General features: G+C 39.2%; 1 protein-coding gene across 1 annotated transcript; it reads left to right on the top strand.

Moving 5' to 3' along the window:
- Nucleotides 1–8,910, top strand: LOC143483990 (sodium/potassium-transporting ATPase subunit alpha-1-like). Its single transcript, XM_076982397.1, has 22 exons — nucleotides 1–172; nucleotides 294–377; nucleotides 494–553; nucleotides 799–1,002; nucleotides 1,144–1,257; nucleotides 1,341–1,475; nucleotides 1,721–1,838; nucleotides 2,546–2,814; nucleotides 2,932–3,240; nucleotides 3,908–4,042; nucleotides 4,145–4,337; nucleotides 5,145–5,320; nucleotides 5,404–5,540; nucleotides 6,103–6,253; nucleotides 6,341–6,509; nucleotides 6,588–6,742; nucleotides 6,862–6,985; nucleotides 7,072–7,217; nucleotides 7,303–7,433; nucleotides 7,548–7,652; nucleotides 8,009–8,100; nucleotides 8,655–8,910. The coding sequence occupies exons 1-22, from the start codon at nucleotides 161–163 to the stop codon at nucleotides 8,681–8,683; spliced, it is 3,048 nt and encodes a 1,015-aa protein (XP_076838512.1). The 5' UTR covers nucleotides 1–160; the 3' UTR covers nucleotides 8,684–8,910.
- Nucleotides 8,911–13,654: the final 4,744 nt, after the last annotated feature.

Raw genomic sequence — 13,654 nt, 5'->3', positions numbered from 1 at the left:
CCAAGCCCCGTCCGTCAGAGATGATGGGGTATAAAGATTTGTGGACCTGGATTGGAGAATCAGATGCTTCGATGTGTCTGTAGAGTGACGCTGGATCACTGGAGAGGAAGAGCAGGAATTTACCAGCAGCCAAGAGTGGATTCATTATAGGAGACATACAATGGGACAGGAAGTGAGTGGATATAACTGACTTGCCATTTTTGTTATAGTGCCTTTTACCACTGTGATATGATTCTCTAATTTCAAAGTTTTCTGTTTTTCTTTAATTTTTTCCTTTTGATATTTTTTCACAGAGAGGCAATGATGAGAACAAAGCTACAAAGAAAAAAAAGACGGAGGAGAAGAATGTGAATAACTTAAAGAAAGAGCTGGATCTGGTGAGATTCAGGACGTTTATTATCTACTGTACTCATTCACACTGCGGTAAAGTCACACTTATAAAAAAATATTTGGAAATCATGTTTTTGAAGTTTTTGTGCCTCTGACCTTGCAGGATGATCACAAGCTGACCTTGGATGAACTCCAGCGGAAGTATGGTACAGATCTTAACAGAGTAAGCAGAGCAACAAAAATGCAAAATTTTATATATATATAAATTTTAATTTAATTCAATTATTTTTAATGCTGTCAAAATAGCTGTAAGATGTTTGCACAATTGATGAAGGACTGCTTCTCTGGAAACCTTGTGTACCTCACTGCAGTGTGTATATATATATATATATATATATATATATATATATATATATATATATATATATATATATATATATGATTTTTCTTTTTATTTGTTCATGTAAGGGTTTGTCCAGTTCCCGTGCAAAGGAGATCTTGGTCCGTGATGGACCCAATGCTTTAACCCCGCCTCCTAAAACTTCAGAGTGGGTGAAGTTCCTTAGACAGCTCTTCGGAGGGTTCTGCACTCTACTGTGGATCGGTTCTTTCCTCTGTTTTGTGGCTTTCACTGTACAACTTACCACAGAGACTGATCCAACAAATGATAATGTAAGGAACACATCTCCTTCTACTTCTTTAAAGATTTTAATGACAGCATATAATACATTTTACATGTATGAGGCACTTTTTATATCTTAGGTAGTCTGTTATCACTATACCTTACATTCTCTATCTTCATTTCCCCATCAGCTCTACCTGGGAATTGTTCTTGCTTCTGTGGTTTTGATTACCGGATGCTTCTCATACTATCAGGAGGCTAAAAGCTCAAAGATCATGGAGTCCTTCAAGAGTCTCGTTCCACAGGTATAAAAATATAATGAAAAAAATATTCACATTATTTGCCCTTACTCTACCTGATATGATCTGGTTGCATTTTGACTCTGTAGCATGCGTTAGTGGTCCGGGATGGTGAAAAGACGCACATTAAAGCCGAAGAAGTGGTTGCTGGTGATGTTGTGGAGATTAAGGGTGGTGACCGCATCCCTGCTGATCTACGCATCATTTCCGCCCATGGATGCAAGGTCATAATAATACCATAACAAAAAAAATATCATGTTAACATCAATGAACCACCAATCATCAATAATTAAATATTCCGCAATAATCACTTTTTCAGTCCCACACACATATCTACATTATAGGTCTATAAGGCAGGTTAATTTACACTTTCAGTCTGAAATCTTGCACCAATGCTAGGTTGTTGTAGGTTGTCCTTTCATTTACATTGATCCTGAATTGTGAATTGATTTCTTTAACACTCTCTTAGGTGGACAACTCTTCCCTCACAGGAGAATCCGAACCACAACCTCGTTCTCCAGAATTCTCCAATGAGAATCTGCTGGAGACAAAAAACATTGTGTTCTTCTCGACGAACTGTGTGGAAGGTACCATGTAGAAATCATTCGGCATTCAGAATTACATCTGCATCACATTATTCCTTCTGGTTGCATACGCTATGAATGCAGTAGATGGATGGATGAATGGATGGATGGATGGATGGATGGATGGATGGATGGATGGATGGATGGATGGATTGATGGATGGATGTATGGATGGATGGATGGACGGAAAGTGATGCATTACTGCACCATTCAAAATTCAAAAACGTTGGTAGAGCTCCAAGCCTCACAATGTAGATTATCTGAATAATTACCACTTCCACTCTTCTGACTTACTACTTGAAGGTGAAGGCAGCCAGGTCACTTAGCTACTGTTTGAAGCTGAAATAATAAATACTTCTTACAGATCATGTGTTCATCATTCTCAAACTCTTCATCGGTGGTCAGATTCTATTGCCTGGATATTTTTAGATGGTGGGTCATGTGTAACACTTGTGTACCTGATATACCAGCTAAGCATTCCAGCGTTGTACATGATATACCAGCCACTATGTCAGTGTGTGAAGAATAGTCAGCCAATCAAATAATAATCACATCATATCAAATATAAACACTTAATGCTTAAGAGGGGTGGACATAATGCACTGGCCACTGGATGAATATGAAAAGATACTCTTAGATAGAGACAAGCAGTCATTGTTTGGTCACGTCTAAGAAGGAAACGCATAAGGAAATCCGCCATTTTCCCTTAGGTTCAGCTATAGGTGTTGTCATCTGCACCGGCGACCGCACTGTGATGGGTCGCATAGCAACCCTTGCCTCAAGCCTGGAGGTCGGCAAGACACCAATCGCCATAGAGATAGAACACTTTATTCACATCATCACCACTGTGGCTATTTTCCTGGGTGTGACATTCTGCACCTTGTCACTCATCCTCGGATACGGCTGGCTGGAAGCTGTCATCTTCCTTATTGGGATCATTGTTGCTAATGTGCCTGAGGGTCTACTTGCTACTGTCACTGTAAGTATCACATTGTCAATTTAAATATAACTGAAATGTAGATTTTTTATTTTATTTATTTTTTTATTGCCTGATGTGCTCATGACCAGAAGTATTATTTTGTTCTGTTAATTGCAGGTGTGTTTGACACTAACGGCCAAGCGCATGGCCAAGAAGAACTGCCTCGTGAAGAATCTTGAAGCTGTGGAAACTCTTGGCTCCACCTCCACCATCTGCTCAGACAAGACAGGAACCCTCACTCAGAACCGAATGACTGTGGCTCACATGTGGTTTGACAACCAGATCCATGACACAGACACCACAGAGAACCAGAGTGGAACCTCTTTTGACAGGAGCTCTCCGACATGGTCGGCCCTGGCTCGCGTGGCTGGCCTGTGCAACCGTGCTGAATTTCTTGCAGAACAGAACAATATTCCGATTCTTAAGGTGTGTCTGAATATTGGAGCTTACAGCTTATAGCTTATTATAGCTAAACTTTCAAAGTGGTTTTAATAATGACATGGCTATTTTCAGTTATATATTGCTAAACAATGCTCAATTCTACTACTACAACACTACCCTACAAAATGTGTAGCAGTTAAACTGTGTAGTGCAAGATATTTGGAAATTCCTGATGGAGCATTTGGCTTCTTTAAAACAAACAAAAAAAATTCACCGTTTCCTCTCTTTCAGAATTTTTTGAAAAGTTTAGCAGAGTGGGAGAGCAACATTAATACCATTAATACCAATTATGACGTTAGCCATCAGAACTGAATGCCCATTCCAGAATGTGTCAGAAAGGCCTGACACGCAAATCTGTCAAGTGCTAAATGTTTGCCATTGTTGGAATGTCTCATGAGATTACATGCAATGGACAAGTAAGAGATAAAGTGGCAGTCTTTGAAAAATATAGACCAAATGTGTCCAGTATAGAACAGTTGTTTCCAATAGTTCAATATTGGCCACATCAGTCCACTGTTTGAAATTTGATTGACCGACTAAATAATTAATAGTGCTTGCTTGGTTAGAATTCAAACTTGCATTGACTGGCCTTTTTTATGTGAATATTGGACACCGACACCATATTGAACATCGATCTTTGTCCCTTTCATAGAGGAAAACTGCCGGTGATGCGTCAGAGTCAGCTCTACTGAAGTGTATAGAGCTCTGCTGTGGCTCAGTGACAGACATGAGAGAGAGGTTCAGAAAGGTTGCTGAGATCCCCTTCAACTCCACCAACAAATACCAGGTGCCACATAATCTTTTTTATTTGCTGGTTATTATTTGATACATCTTTAAAACATAGGGTTACAGGAATTTGTTCTAACAGCAACATATCATCTTTTGATAGCTCTCAATCCACAAGAACCCAAACCTTGGAGAAACAAAGTATATGCTATTAATGAAAGGAGCACCTGAGAGGATTCTGGACCGATGTTCCACCATCATGATTCAGGGGAAAGAGCAGCCATTGGACGATGAAATGAAGGATGCTTTCCAAAATGCATATATGACTCTAGGAGGTCTTGGAGAAAGAGTACTAGGTGTGCATCATCATAGAGTTCTTATTCTTAGACATGTTCTGTTCTTAGACATTCCGTATTCTTAGATATTTTCTGTTCTTAGACATTCCATATTCTTAGACATTCCATATTCTTAGACATTCCGTATTCTTAGATATTTTCTGTTCTTAGACATTCCATATTCTTAGACATTCCGTATTCTTAGATATTTTCTGTTCTTAGACATTCCATATTCTTAGACATTCTCTACTTTTAGACATTCTCTATTTTTGATAATTTTCTGTCCCTCAGGTGCATTCCCATGCTGATGTTGAACTGCTTCCTTTAAAAGAATTTATATATTTTTAACACAATATTTTATAATATTTTAACAGCATTCGATTTTCAGATATTTTCTCCTACATTACTGTGAAAACTGTCCTATTAAAGACCTATACTTTAGCATTTTATTTTTAAGAATCACGCAAACATTTCCATGCTTCTATCAGAAGCATTCATGAATAGGTGATAGTTCTCATTGCGTAGAACAGTTCATTTTAAACAATGAACACTTTACATTTAACATGAAAAAGATGATGAAATTAAACCTAATTAAACCTAAGACCAAATTTTTGTAAATAAACTCCTGTAAACTGGAGTTTATTACTGGAGTTTACTGTAGACTCTTATGCACCTACCTGTGAACCCAATGCATAAATGAGACCTGTAGCCGATGTTCAGACTGACTAATTGAATTCATGTTTATGTTCATGTTCATGTTTAATTCATGTGCATGTGTATGACAGGATCACTTTGCACCACACATGCAATATATGTTCCATCTTACAGGTTTCTGCCATTTTAATCTGCCTGATCATCAGTTCCCTATGGGCTTTGCATTTGACACTGACGAGATTAACTTCCCCACTGAGAACCTGTGCTTTCTTGGCCTCATGTCCATGATTGATCCTCCCCGTGCTGCTGTACCAGACGCAGTAGCCAAGTGCAGGACTGCTGGAATTAAGGTAAACCTCTATATTGATATTTACTTCCAGCCCCTGAATGTACTAAAGCAATAATGCTTTTTGACATCTTCCTGTATTTCCAGGTTATCATGGTAACTGGTGATCATCCAATCACAGCTAAAGCCATTGCTAAGGGTGTGGGTATCATCTCTGAGGGCAGTGAGACAGTGGAGGATATTGCGGCACGACTAAACATTCCCTTGGAAGAGGTCGACTCCAGGTAAAGAACAATAAAATAGAATTGCTCGATTCAATTTTACACATACAGATTTTTAAAAAGCATGTTTAGCATGTGTAACTTCCCCTGTGTAAAGAACGTAGAGATTTGTGAAATATAAAGGGCACGGACGTCGTTTGGGGGGCGGGGGGGACATGTTTTTCAAACCACTTTTTCAAAAGCCGGTTTTGGTCCCCCCCAGTTTTTACAGTTTTTTTTTTTTTTTTTACAGTTTTTAAAACCAAATATTTAAATAGCGACGAAGTCATGTCCCCCCCACTTTTTAACGGTTAAAAAACAAATATCTAAATAGCACCTAGGACCATGCAGAAAACGACCGCTCCGATAATACTCCCCCCCCCCCCCCCCCCTCCCCGCTCAACGATTTTCGTTCGCCACCCCCAGTTGTGTCCCCCCCACTTATGAAATCAAAATTACGCCCATGATGAAGGGTGCTACATTCATTACTCTAATACACATTCAGTCAGTAGTAGTCTTAGTTCTCTAGTTACCGTTAATAAAACCCTAATATAACAAATTATCTTTGTGATAAATGTCCTTCCAGTGAAGCGAAGGCCTGTGTTGTCCATGGAGGACAGTTGAAGGACATGAGTCCAGAGGAGCTGGATGAGATCTTGAGGAACCACACTGAAATTGTGTTTGCGAGAACATCACCACAGCAAAAACTCATCATTGTGGAAGGCTGTCAACGACAGGTAACAGAACTTTGCAAAACGTCCAAGAGAATGCAGCATCAAAATAAATCTAGGACAGGAATAACAGTGGTTTTTTTGTACCAACAGGGGGCCATCGTGGCTGTGACAGGCGATGGTGTCAATGATTCTCCTGCTCTGAAGAAGGCTGATATCGGTGTTGCTATGGGCATCGCTGGATCTGATGTCTCCAAACAGGCTGCTGACATGATCCTCCTGGATGACAACTTTGCCTCCATCGTGACTGGAGTGGAGGAAGGTAGGAGATATACCTGATTACTTCCATTGCCTGCTCCGCGTGGCAGGTCTTTTGCTGAAAACTAAATTCTCTCACCAGGCCGTCTCATCTTCGACAACCTGAAGAAGTCCATTGCCTACACCCTGACCAGTAAAATCCCTGAGATGTCACCATTCCTCTTCTTCGTCATTGCTGGCATCCCTCTTGCTCTGGGCACCGTCACTATCCTATGCATCGATCTGGGCACTGACATGGTAAGAATAAGCAAACACCCTTGTGTCATTAGGTCCAGTTTTTGACCTAATTCACAACCAGTGAGCAGTTGTGAATAGGTAGTTATGCAAATGTTTATGCTTTTATGTTTATCTTACAGGTGCCAGCTATTTCATTGGCTTATGAGGCTGCTGAGAGTGACATCATGAAGAGGCAGCCCAGAAACGCTAAAACAGACAAACTGGTGAATGAAAGACTCATCAGCATGGCCTATGGACAGATTGGTAGGAATCCACTGATCAGACGTATCCGTGTGTCTCAGATCTGACGTTGGCACACGTTCACCTACATGCTCCCTCTTCTCCTCCAGGAATGATGCAGGCAGCGGCCGGGTTCTTCACGTACTTCGTGGTGCTCGCTGAGAACGGCTTCATGCCTTTGTTCTTAGTAGGACTGCGCATCACGTGGGACGACAAGGATTACAATGACCTGGAGGACAGCTACGGCCAGCAATGGGCACGTATGAGCCAATCAGTGAATGAAACAGTGTGGATGAGAGGAGACTTAAAAAAAAATTTGTTATACTATATCTCCATTATAGACATACGAGAGCAGAAAAGTTCTGGAATTCACGTGCCACACAGCGTACTTTGTCAGTGTTGTGGTGGTGCAAGTGGCTGACACCATCATCTGTAAGACCAGAGTTAATTCCATTGTGCAACAGGGAATGCGGTACGGACCTCATTTTACCAAAAACAAACAAAAAAATTAATGATAATAAGAAGATTGTAGGTCAGTTCTCAGTTCTGACGAATTCACCATACTCAAATGTATCCTCCCACACAGAAAAAACAAAGTCCTTTACCTCGGTCTCATCGAGGAAATGGGCGTGGCGCTCTTCCTGTCGTACTGCCCAGGAATGGACGTTGCCCTCAGAATGTACCCACTCGAGTAAGTCTCTATTGGCCGGGATTCTCGAAACATTGCGAATTTGTTCGGTTGTATCCTAGTCACGTATTGTGTGCACTTGCTATTTGAAACGAAAAGTTTCATGAAAAGTGAAAAGTGTTTTGAAAAGTGTTTATGAATACCTGTTTTTAGCACGGCCGAAAACTCCAGTGTGTGCTCACATCAAACCTAATCATACTGTAGACTTTACTTTGAAAATATATAATAAATGATCATATTGCATTAGGGTTTACAGCCAGATGTTGCATTTTAATCATGCAAATGTAATTTCTACATTATGCTTGTGCTACCATACAGGCAGTGGGTTCATTATAATAACCATTATTGCTACATTGCAGGCCAGCATGGTTGTTTTGTGCTGTACCATATGCTCTACTTATCTTCTTCTACGATGAGGGAAGGAGGTATCTTCTTAGGCGAAACCCAGGAGGTGAGAGGTCATACGGCTCATGAGACATTTCAAGTCCAATATAAACAATCAGCAAACTAGTTGTGCTAATTTGTCTTATCTGAAATGGTGGCCACAAATTTGTGAGACTGCGAAAGACACCCTCGGCCTTACATCATATCGAAATTACAATGACAACATTAACATTGATTAAATGAACAGGGCTTGAACAGCCATGTCAGGGTTGCCACTGCAGTTATTTATGCTTAAGTCATATTATTTAAGTACAGCTGAATTCAACTAAATTTAAACTTTTTTTTTTTTTTTGGGGGGGGGGGGGGGGGGTGGAAAGAGATTAACAAGTATTACTGATAATAGTCATAATAACTGTCCTGTAATAACCAGCGGCAATTCAAACAATCCTATCCTTAAAACATTATAGACTATTACTTTACTAGCTATACTAGCTATGATGCCTTACAGTGAGCAGATGCTCTTAGACTCAAATGTTACCTTTTTAGGTGTAGGTGAAGATACAGATAATCAATTGTATAATGTGCTCCCTGTTTCATGACATTCTCTGTTTCTCTTCATAGGCTGGGTGGCAAAGGAGACATATTATTAATGGAGACATATTGTTAAAGGAGACATGTTATTAAAGCAAGAAAAACCCTTACAAAACCCCCCAAACTGTGTTCAACACCCCACCATCCGTCCTTCTGCACACACGTCTGTGAACACATCTCTCTGTTGGGCTTTCTGAAAAGGAACAAGTTTAAGGTTGTATAAAAATGGATTCATTCATATATTTATTTGTCTGATAAATAAATACAAGATATCACAGAAGCTGGAGACCTGCAGTGTGTCAGTGATTCTTTAGCTTTATTGTTTACTTAGGTTAATGTACAACTATTTTCCACACCACATATCATATGATGTGATACAACAATGACAAATCAACAACTCAAAATCAACAACTCAAAAATCTTTTGGCAGACTGAGGCAGCTCTGTATCTCACATTCACCATTTTCATCCGCTGTTATTTGTTCTCTGCTGCACAACAGTGGAGTCTTTAAATTTGCGTTACATATTTGCATTGCATTGTGTTCCTTACGTTCTCTACGACAACACCCTTGCGCGGTACTGCCTACATTTTATTTCTTTCTATTTACTTTTTCTTGACAATGTCTCCATTACAAATGTAAAAAATAAATGCTGAATATGCTGAAAGTAAAAAAGAAAGAAGAGCCAGTATCCAGGTAGAGAGATAATAATGATAACAATAACGATAATGTAACGTAATGACGAGGTTGAGAGGGATCCACGTGCAAAAGAACAATGCTCTTTATTAGACAGAACGAGTAAGCAAATGTCAACGCGCTGGTCATAGACATGTGAGTGCTAACTCGCGTATTAAACTTGGGGTAGTCAGGCTGGTCCGAGGTCACAACGAGGTAGCAGAGTCCAGGCAGTACCAGAGGGCTGGGCAGGAGACGAGAGGTTGAGGGAGTAGGCAGAGGTCGGTGCACAGGGAATCAGACAGGAGATTGAAACGCTCGGTATGCAACATGGGATGGCAATACTTCACAACCAGGAAGTGAAACGAAGGTGTATATGAACAGCTGGGGAGAGGGTGTGGTCATGAGCAGCAGGTGAATCTAGTTAGGAGGCTATTAGGTGTTCTTCCTGACAGATAATAATAATGATAATGATAATGATAATAATAATAATAATAATAATAATAATAATAATAATGATAATGACGACAACAACAACAACTACAATAATAAGAATTATGATAATGATAGTGATAATAACAATAATAATAATAATAATAATAATAATAATAATAATAATAATAATAATAATAATAATAATAATAATTCCACTCTTAATGTTGTTGTGGCAGATGGATTTGTTTTAAAATAAAATAATATTTTGTTGTGGAAATCCATATACATATTTTTCATTGTTGCCTTCAGGATGCATAGTTTACACTCTCAGACAATACTCTTAGACAATACTCCATCACTTCAAAACAGGCGGAGGATCTGTGCCTGCGATAAAAATAATAATAATAAGTGATGATGAAGATGAAGATGATGATGATGATGATGATGATGACAACAGTGGTCTCCCTCCCCACTGCTGGAGTTCTATTTTGGAGTTTAGCTCTAACCTTCATCTAGCACACTTCATCCTGCTAATAATAATTTCCTTTGTGAAACCTGGATCACATGTTACACGCAGACCCTGCAGGGAAGTACAGCTTCCATAACAAGCAAAACCTCACAGTAAAACCGGGAACTTCACAGTACATTGGCCTTGAGGGTAAAACAGTTTCCCCTTTGGCTTGGAAATCACCACAGATTTGCCATCCGATGTAAAACCAAGGCATGCGGAAACCTTCAAACGTGTGGACAAGTGTCGCATGACCTTCCGGCCTGCTAGCCCAACACACAATGTATTCCAGGTCCACTCCACAATCCCCTTTCCAGAATTCCCAGGGGGATCAAGTGGGCCTCCACACCCAGTAATCACCCAATCAGATGTTGTCATCAAGATCTCCGTCCCCAGAGTAGCTGGTTGGGTCCACCGTCATTTCTTCTTATACAGACTGCATTTCTTTCTCATCTTTGGTAAGTTTTGCTCTTCCCAAACACTGGGCATCTCAAGCAGTTCCTTTGTGTTCCGTTGTACTCGTATTTTGACTGGTTCTTTCTATTGGCTCTGATGTTGGATGCTCCGCTATCTGGACGTGTTTGCTGTTTGGATGTGTCTGCTGTTTGGATGCATCTGCTGTACTCACCTGGATGACCTTTGACCCCACCCCTGACGTCCATTTGGTTTGGTAATCCTATTGTTCTGGTTTTGACCTCAGCCTGTTGCTTCTTTCTCCATGAACATACACCCATGACCTCTATTGACCTTTATTTCTCCATGAGCATGCACCCATGACCTCTATTGACCTGTATTTCTCCATGAACATACACCCATGACCTCTATTGTTATCATAGCACATCCCTGACACATTCCCATATTCATTATAAAAGACCCAAGGAACATACTACAAAGTATTAAAAGTATTAAACTAGAGTGTTATATTAAACATTCAGGAAGTTTTCAGTGAATCTTTCGAGGCCTAACATCACTGGTGATGTAGAAAGGCATGTAGTCCTGACATAACTAAGACTATTCACCCAGAGTGATGTATTACTGTAATTTCATGTCTGAGCTACAAAAAACTGAACAGAAATACAATAAAATGCTGCAAAAAAAAAAATAGTGGCACCTAAGAACTGTCCAGTGTGGTCCGAATAGTCCAGTGAGCATATTTTGACGGGGCGCTGTCACAGTCACAGCATGTCACGCTAGAGCTGAATCTAATGGTACAGGTAGAATTCCCAGTAATGCAGCTCTGTTCGTGTAAGCCTACCAATGAAGCTTCATTCTGATGTGCACACACCAGATGTAAGGGTGCTGATTGAATGTCAGGCTGTTGCGTTTTGAATGAACTCATCATTCCACAAGATTCAATCTCTGTGTCACTGACTTTTGTGAGACCTGCAATTTTTAATTTAGGTCTGTGCAAAATCTGCTAATCATAGGTAATCACTAGAGTATACTTATCCATGTGTGCCAACAGAGCTATGCACACACCCTTAGTAACTCTAGTAGGTCTGTGCCAAACGTTCAAATTGCAGTATACTGTACATTTGGCTGAGCCAAGTGCGGTTGCTCGGATATGAATAATAAAGCTGATATAAAGACTGATATACAGACGGCATGGGAGGGACACCAACTTGAGTGATACAAGCAAAGCTTTCTTGAGCTTTTCCAAAATATTTCATATCAGAGGGAGAAAAAATATTCTAGAGTAGTAAATTACTAATTTACTGGACAGTATTCATAAGACAAAGTTTGCACATGTACATCATAATCCACTCTGGATAAGAGTGTCTGCTAAATGCTGTAAAATAATCCCACCATAACACAGATTTAGTAAATGCGGGCTTGGGTGAGTCTTTAATAGCCTGGACATTTGATTCTCGTTTCCCCAGTGATTTTTATTTTCTCTCATTTTAAGGTTATGGCTTCCCTGTTTTCATTTTAAACCATGACAGCAATACTCACTACAACATCTCAACTGCTCTCACTGGTTAGAATGAATGGCTCAACTAACAAGACACATATTCAAATCATATTTGGGTTTGTGAGACAGCTACCTAATGGTTGTAACATGCCACAGTGCTAGCTGTGTCTGACAGATCAAGCGTTCACTATTTTTGGCTTTTGGCTATTTTCACTAACTTTTCAGCAGTCAGAATGTGTTTAGGAATCCAGCAACCATACACAGCAGTCTCTACCACTGAGACATTCTAAATAAACTTTTTCTTTATTGTATTCTTCTTCCACAAGGATCGTATTTAAATTTAACACCACCATGTTGTAACACAATTAAGGGCAATTAAGATCATTCCTCATATGGGAGGACACCATCTGGACAGAACCTTTATCATTATAAACCAAAGCAAGGAGGAGAGCATATTAAATTAATCATAAGCCTTTCGGAGTTTGTAGGCTTTACAAAAAATCGAATAACAATAATAACATTTGTGTATTATTAATTATTGTTTGTTATTATTGTATTATTATTATTATATACTTCTGTGACTACTACTGCTAATAATAATAACAACAGTATTAAAAACAATACTAATAATACTACTATTCCTACTATTACTACTACTACTAATAATAATAATAATAATAATGATAATGATGATGATGATGATGATGATTATGATAATGATACTAATAATAATTTTTACAATTAAAGATTAAATACATCTATATAAATGACATAATCGCTACTCACCATGTTCTTGTTATGTTATGGTGAACCTCCAAAAACACGCAGGGGGTTTCCTGTGAAGCCCTCGGCCCCGATTGGCCACTTCAGAGACATACCAGCAGCTCATCTACCTGAAGGGGTGGAGTCTGGAGCTGAGATGTGCCAGGTGGATATTTGCATTCTAATTTATTCAACCTTCATCTATAGGTCATTTGAGCTCGTGAATGACAAGAACGAAAATACTTACAACTGTGTCCACAAACATCTCGTCCACATCTTAGGTGTTTATGGTGAAAACACTTCACTGCTCACAAACGTACATTATCCATATGGAGATGACACCACTTTGTAGGCAGTTATTCCTGCAACAAACCAAAGAGCAGTTTACAGTAAACCCAATGAAATTAATATTGAAATAGTATTTTAGACCGTAACGTAAAATCTTTAATATCAACAAAACTAGGTGCAGTTGGTAGAAATAGGAAACTCATCAGATAGCAGCTAAAAACGTGTGCACAATTCATCAGTCTTTACTAATACTATTACTACTGTAGTGAAATTAATCATCATCAGCTTTCTTCATCATTCCTTCTTTCATCAGCTGTGCAATCAAACTGCTTCTCTCTCAAGATAGATAGATAGATAGATAGATAGATAGATAGATAGATAGATAGATAGATAGATAGATAGATAGTATCCATGTTAATTAGTATTAATAAACAAATGTTTGTTTTTATTTT

This window comes from Brachyhypopomus gauderio, chromosome 20 (genome assembly GCF_052324685.1).
Source record: "Brachyhypopomus gauderio isolate BG-103 chromosome 20, BGAUD_0.2, whole genome shotgun sequence".
Classification (NCBI taxonomy): Eukaryota; Metazoa; Chordata; class Actinopteri; order Gymnotiformes; family Hypopomidae; genus Brachyhypopomus; species Brachyhypopomus gauderio.
The sequence above is the reverse complement of the archived record's forward strand: the minus strand, read 5'-3'. Positions and strand labels throughout refer to the sequence as shown.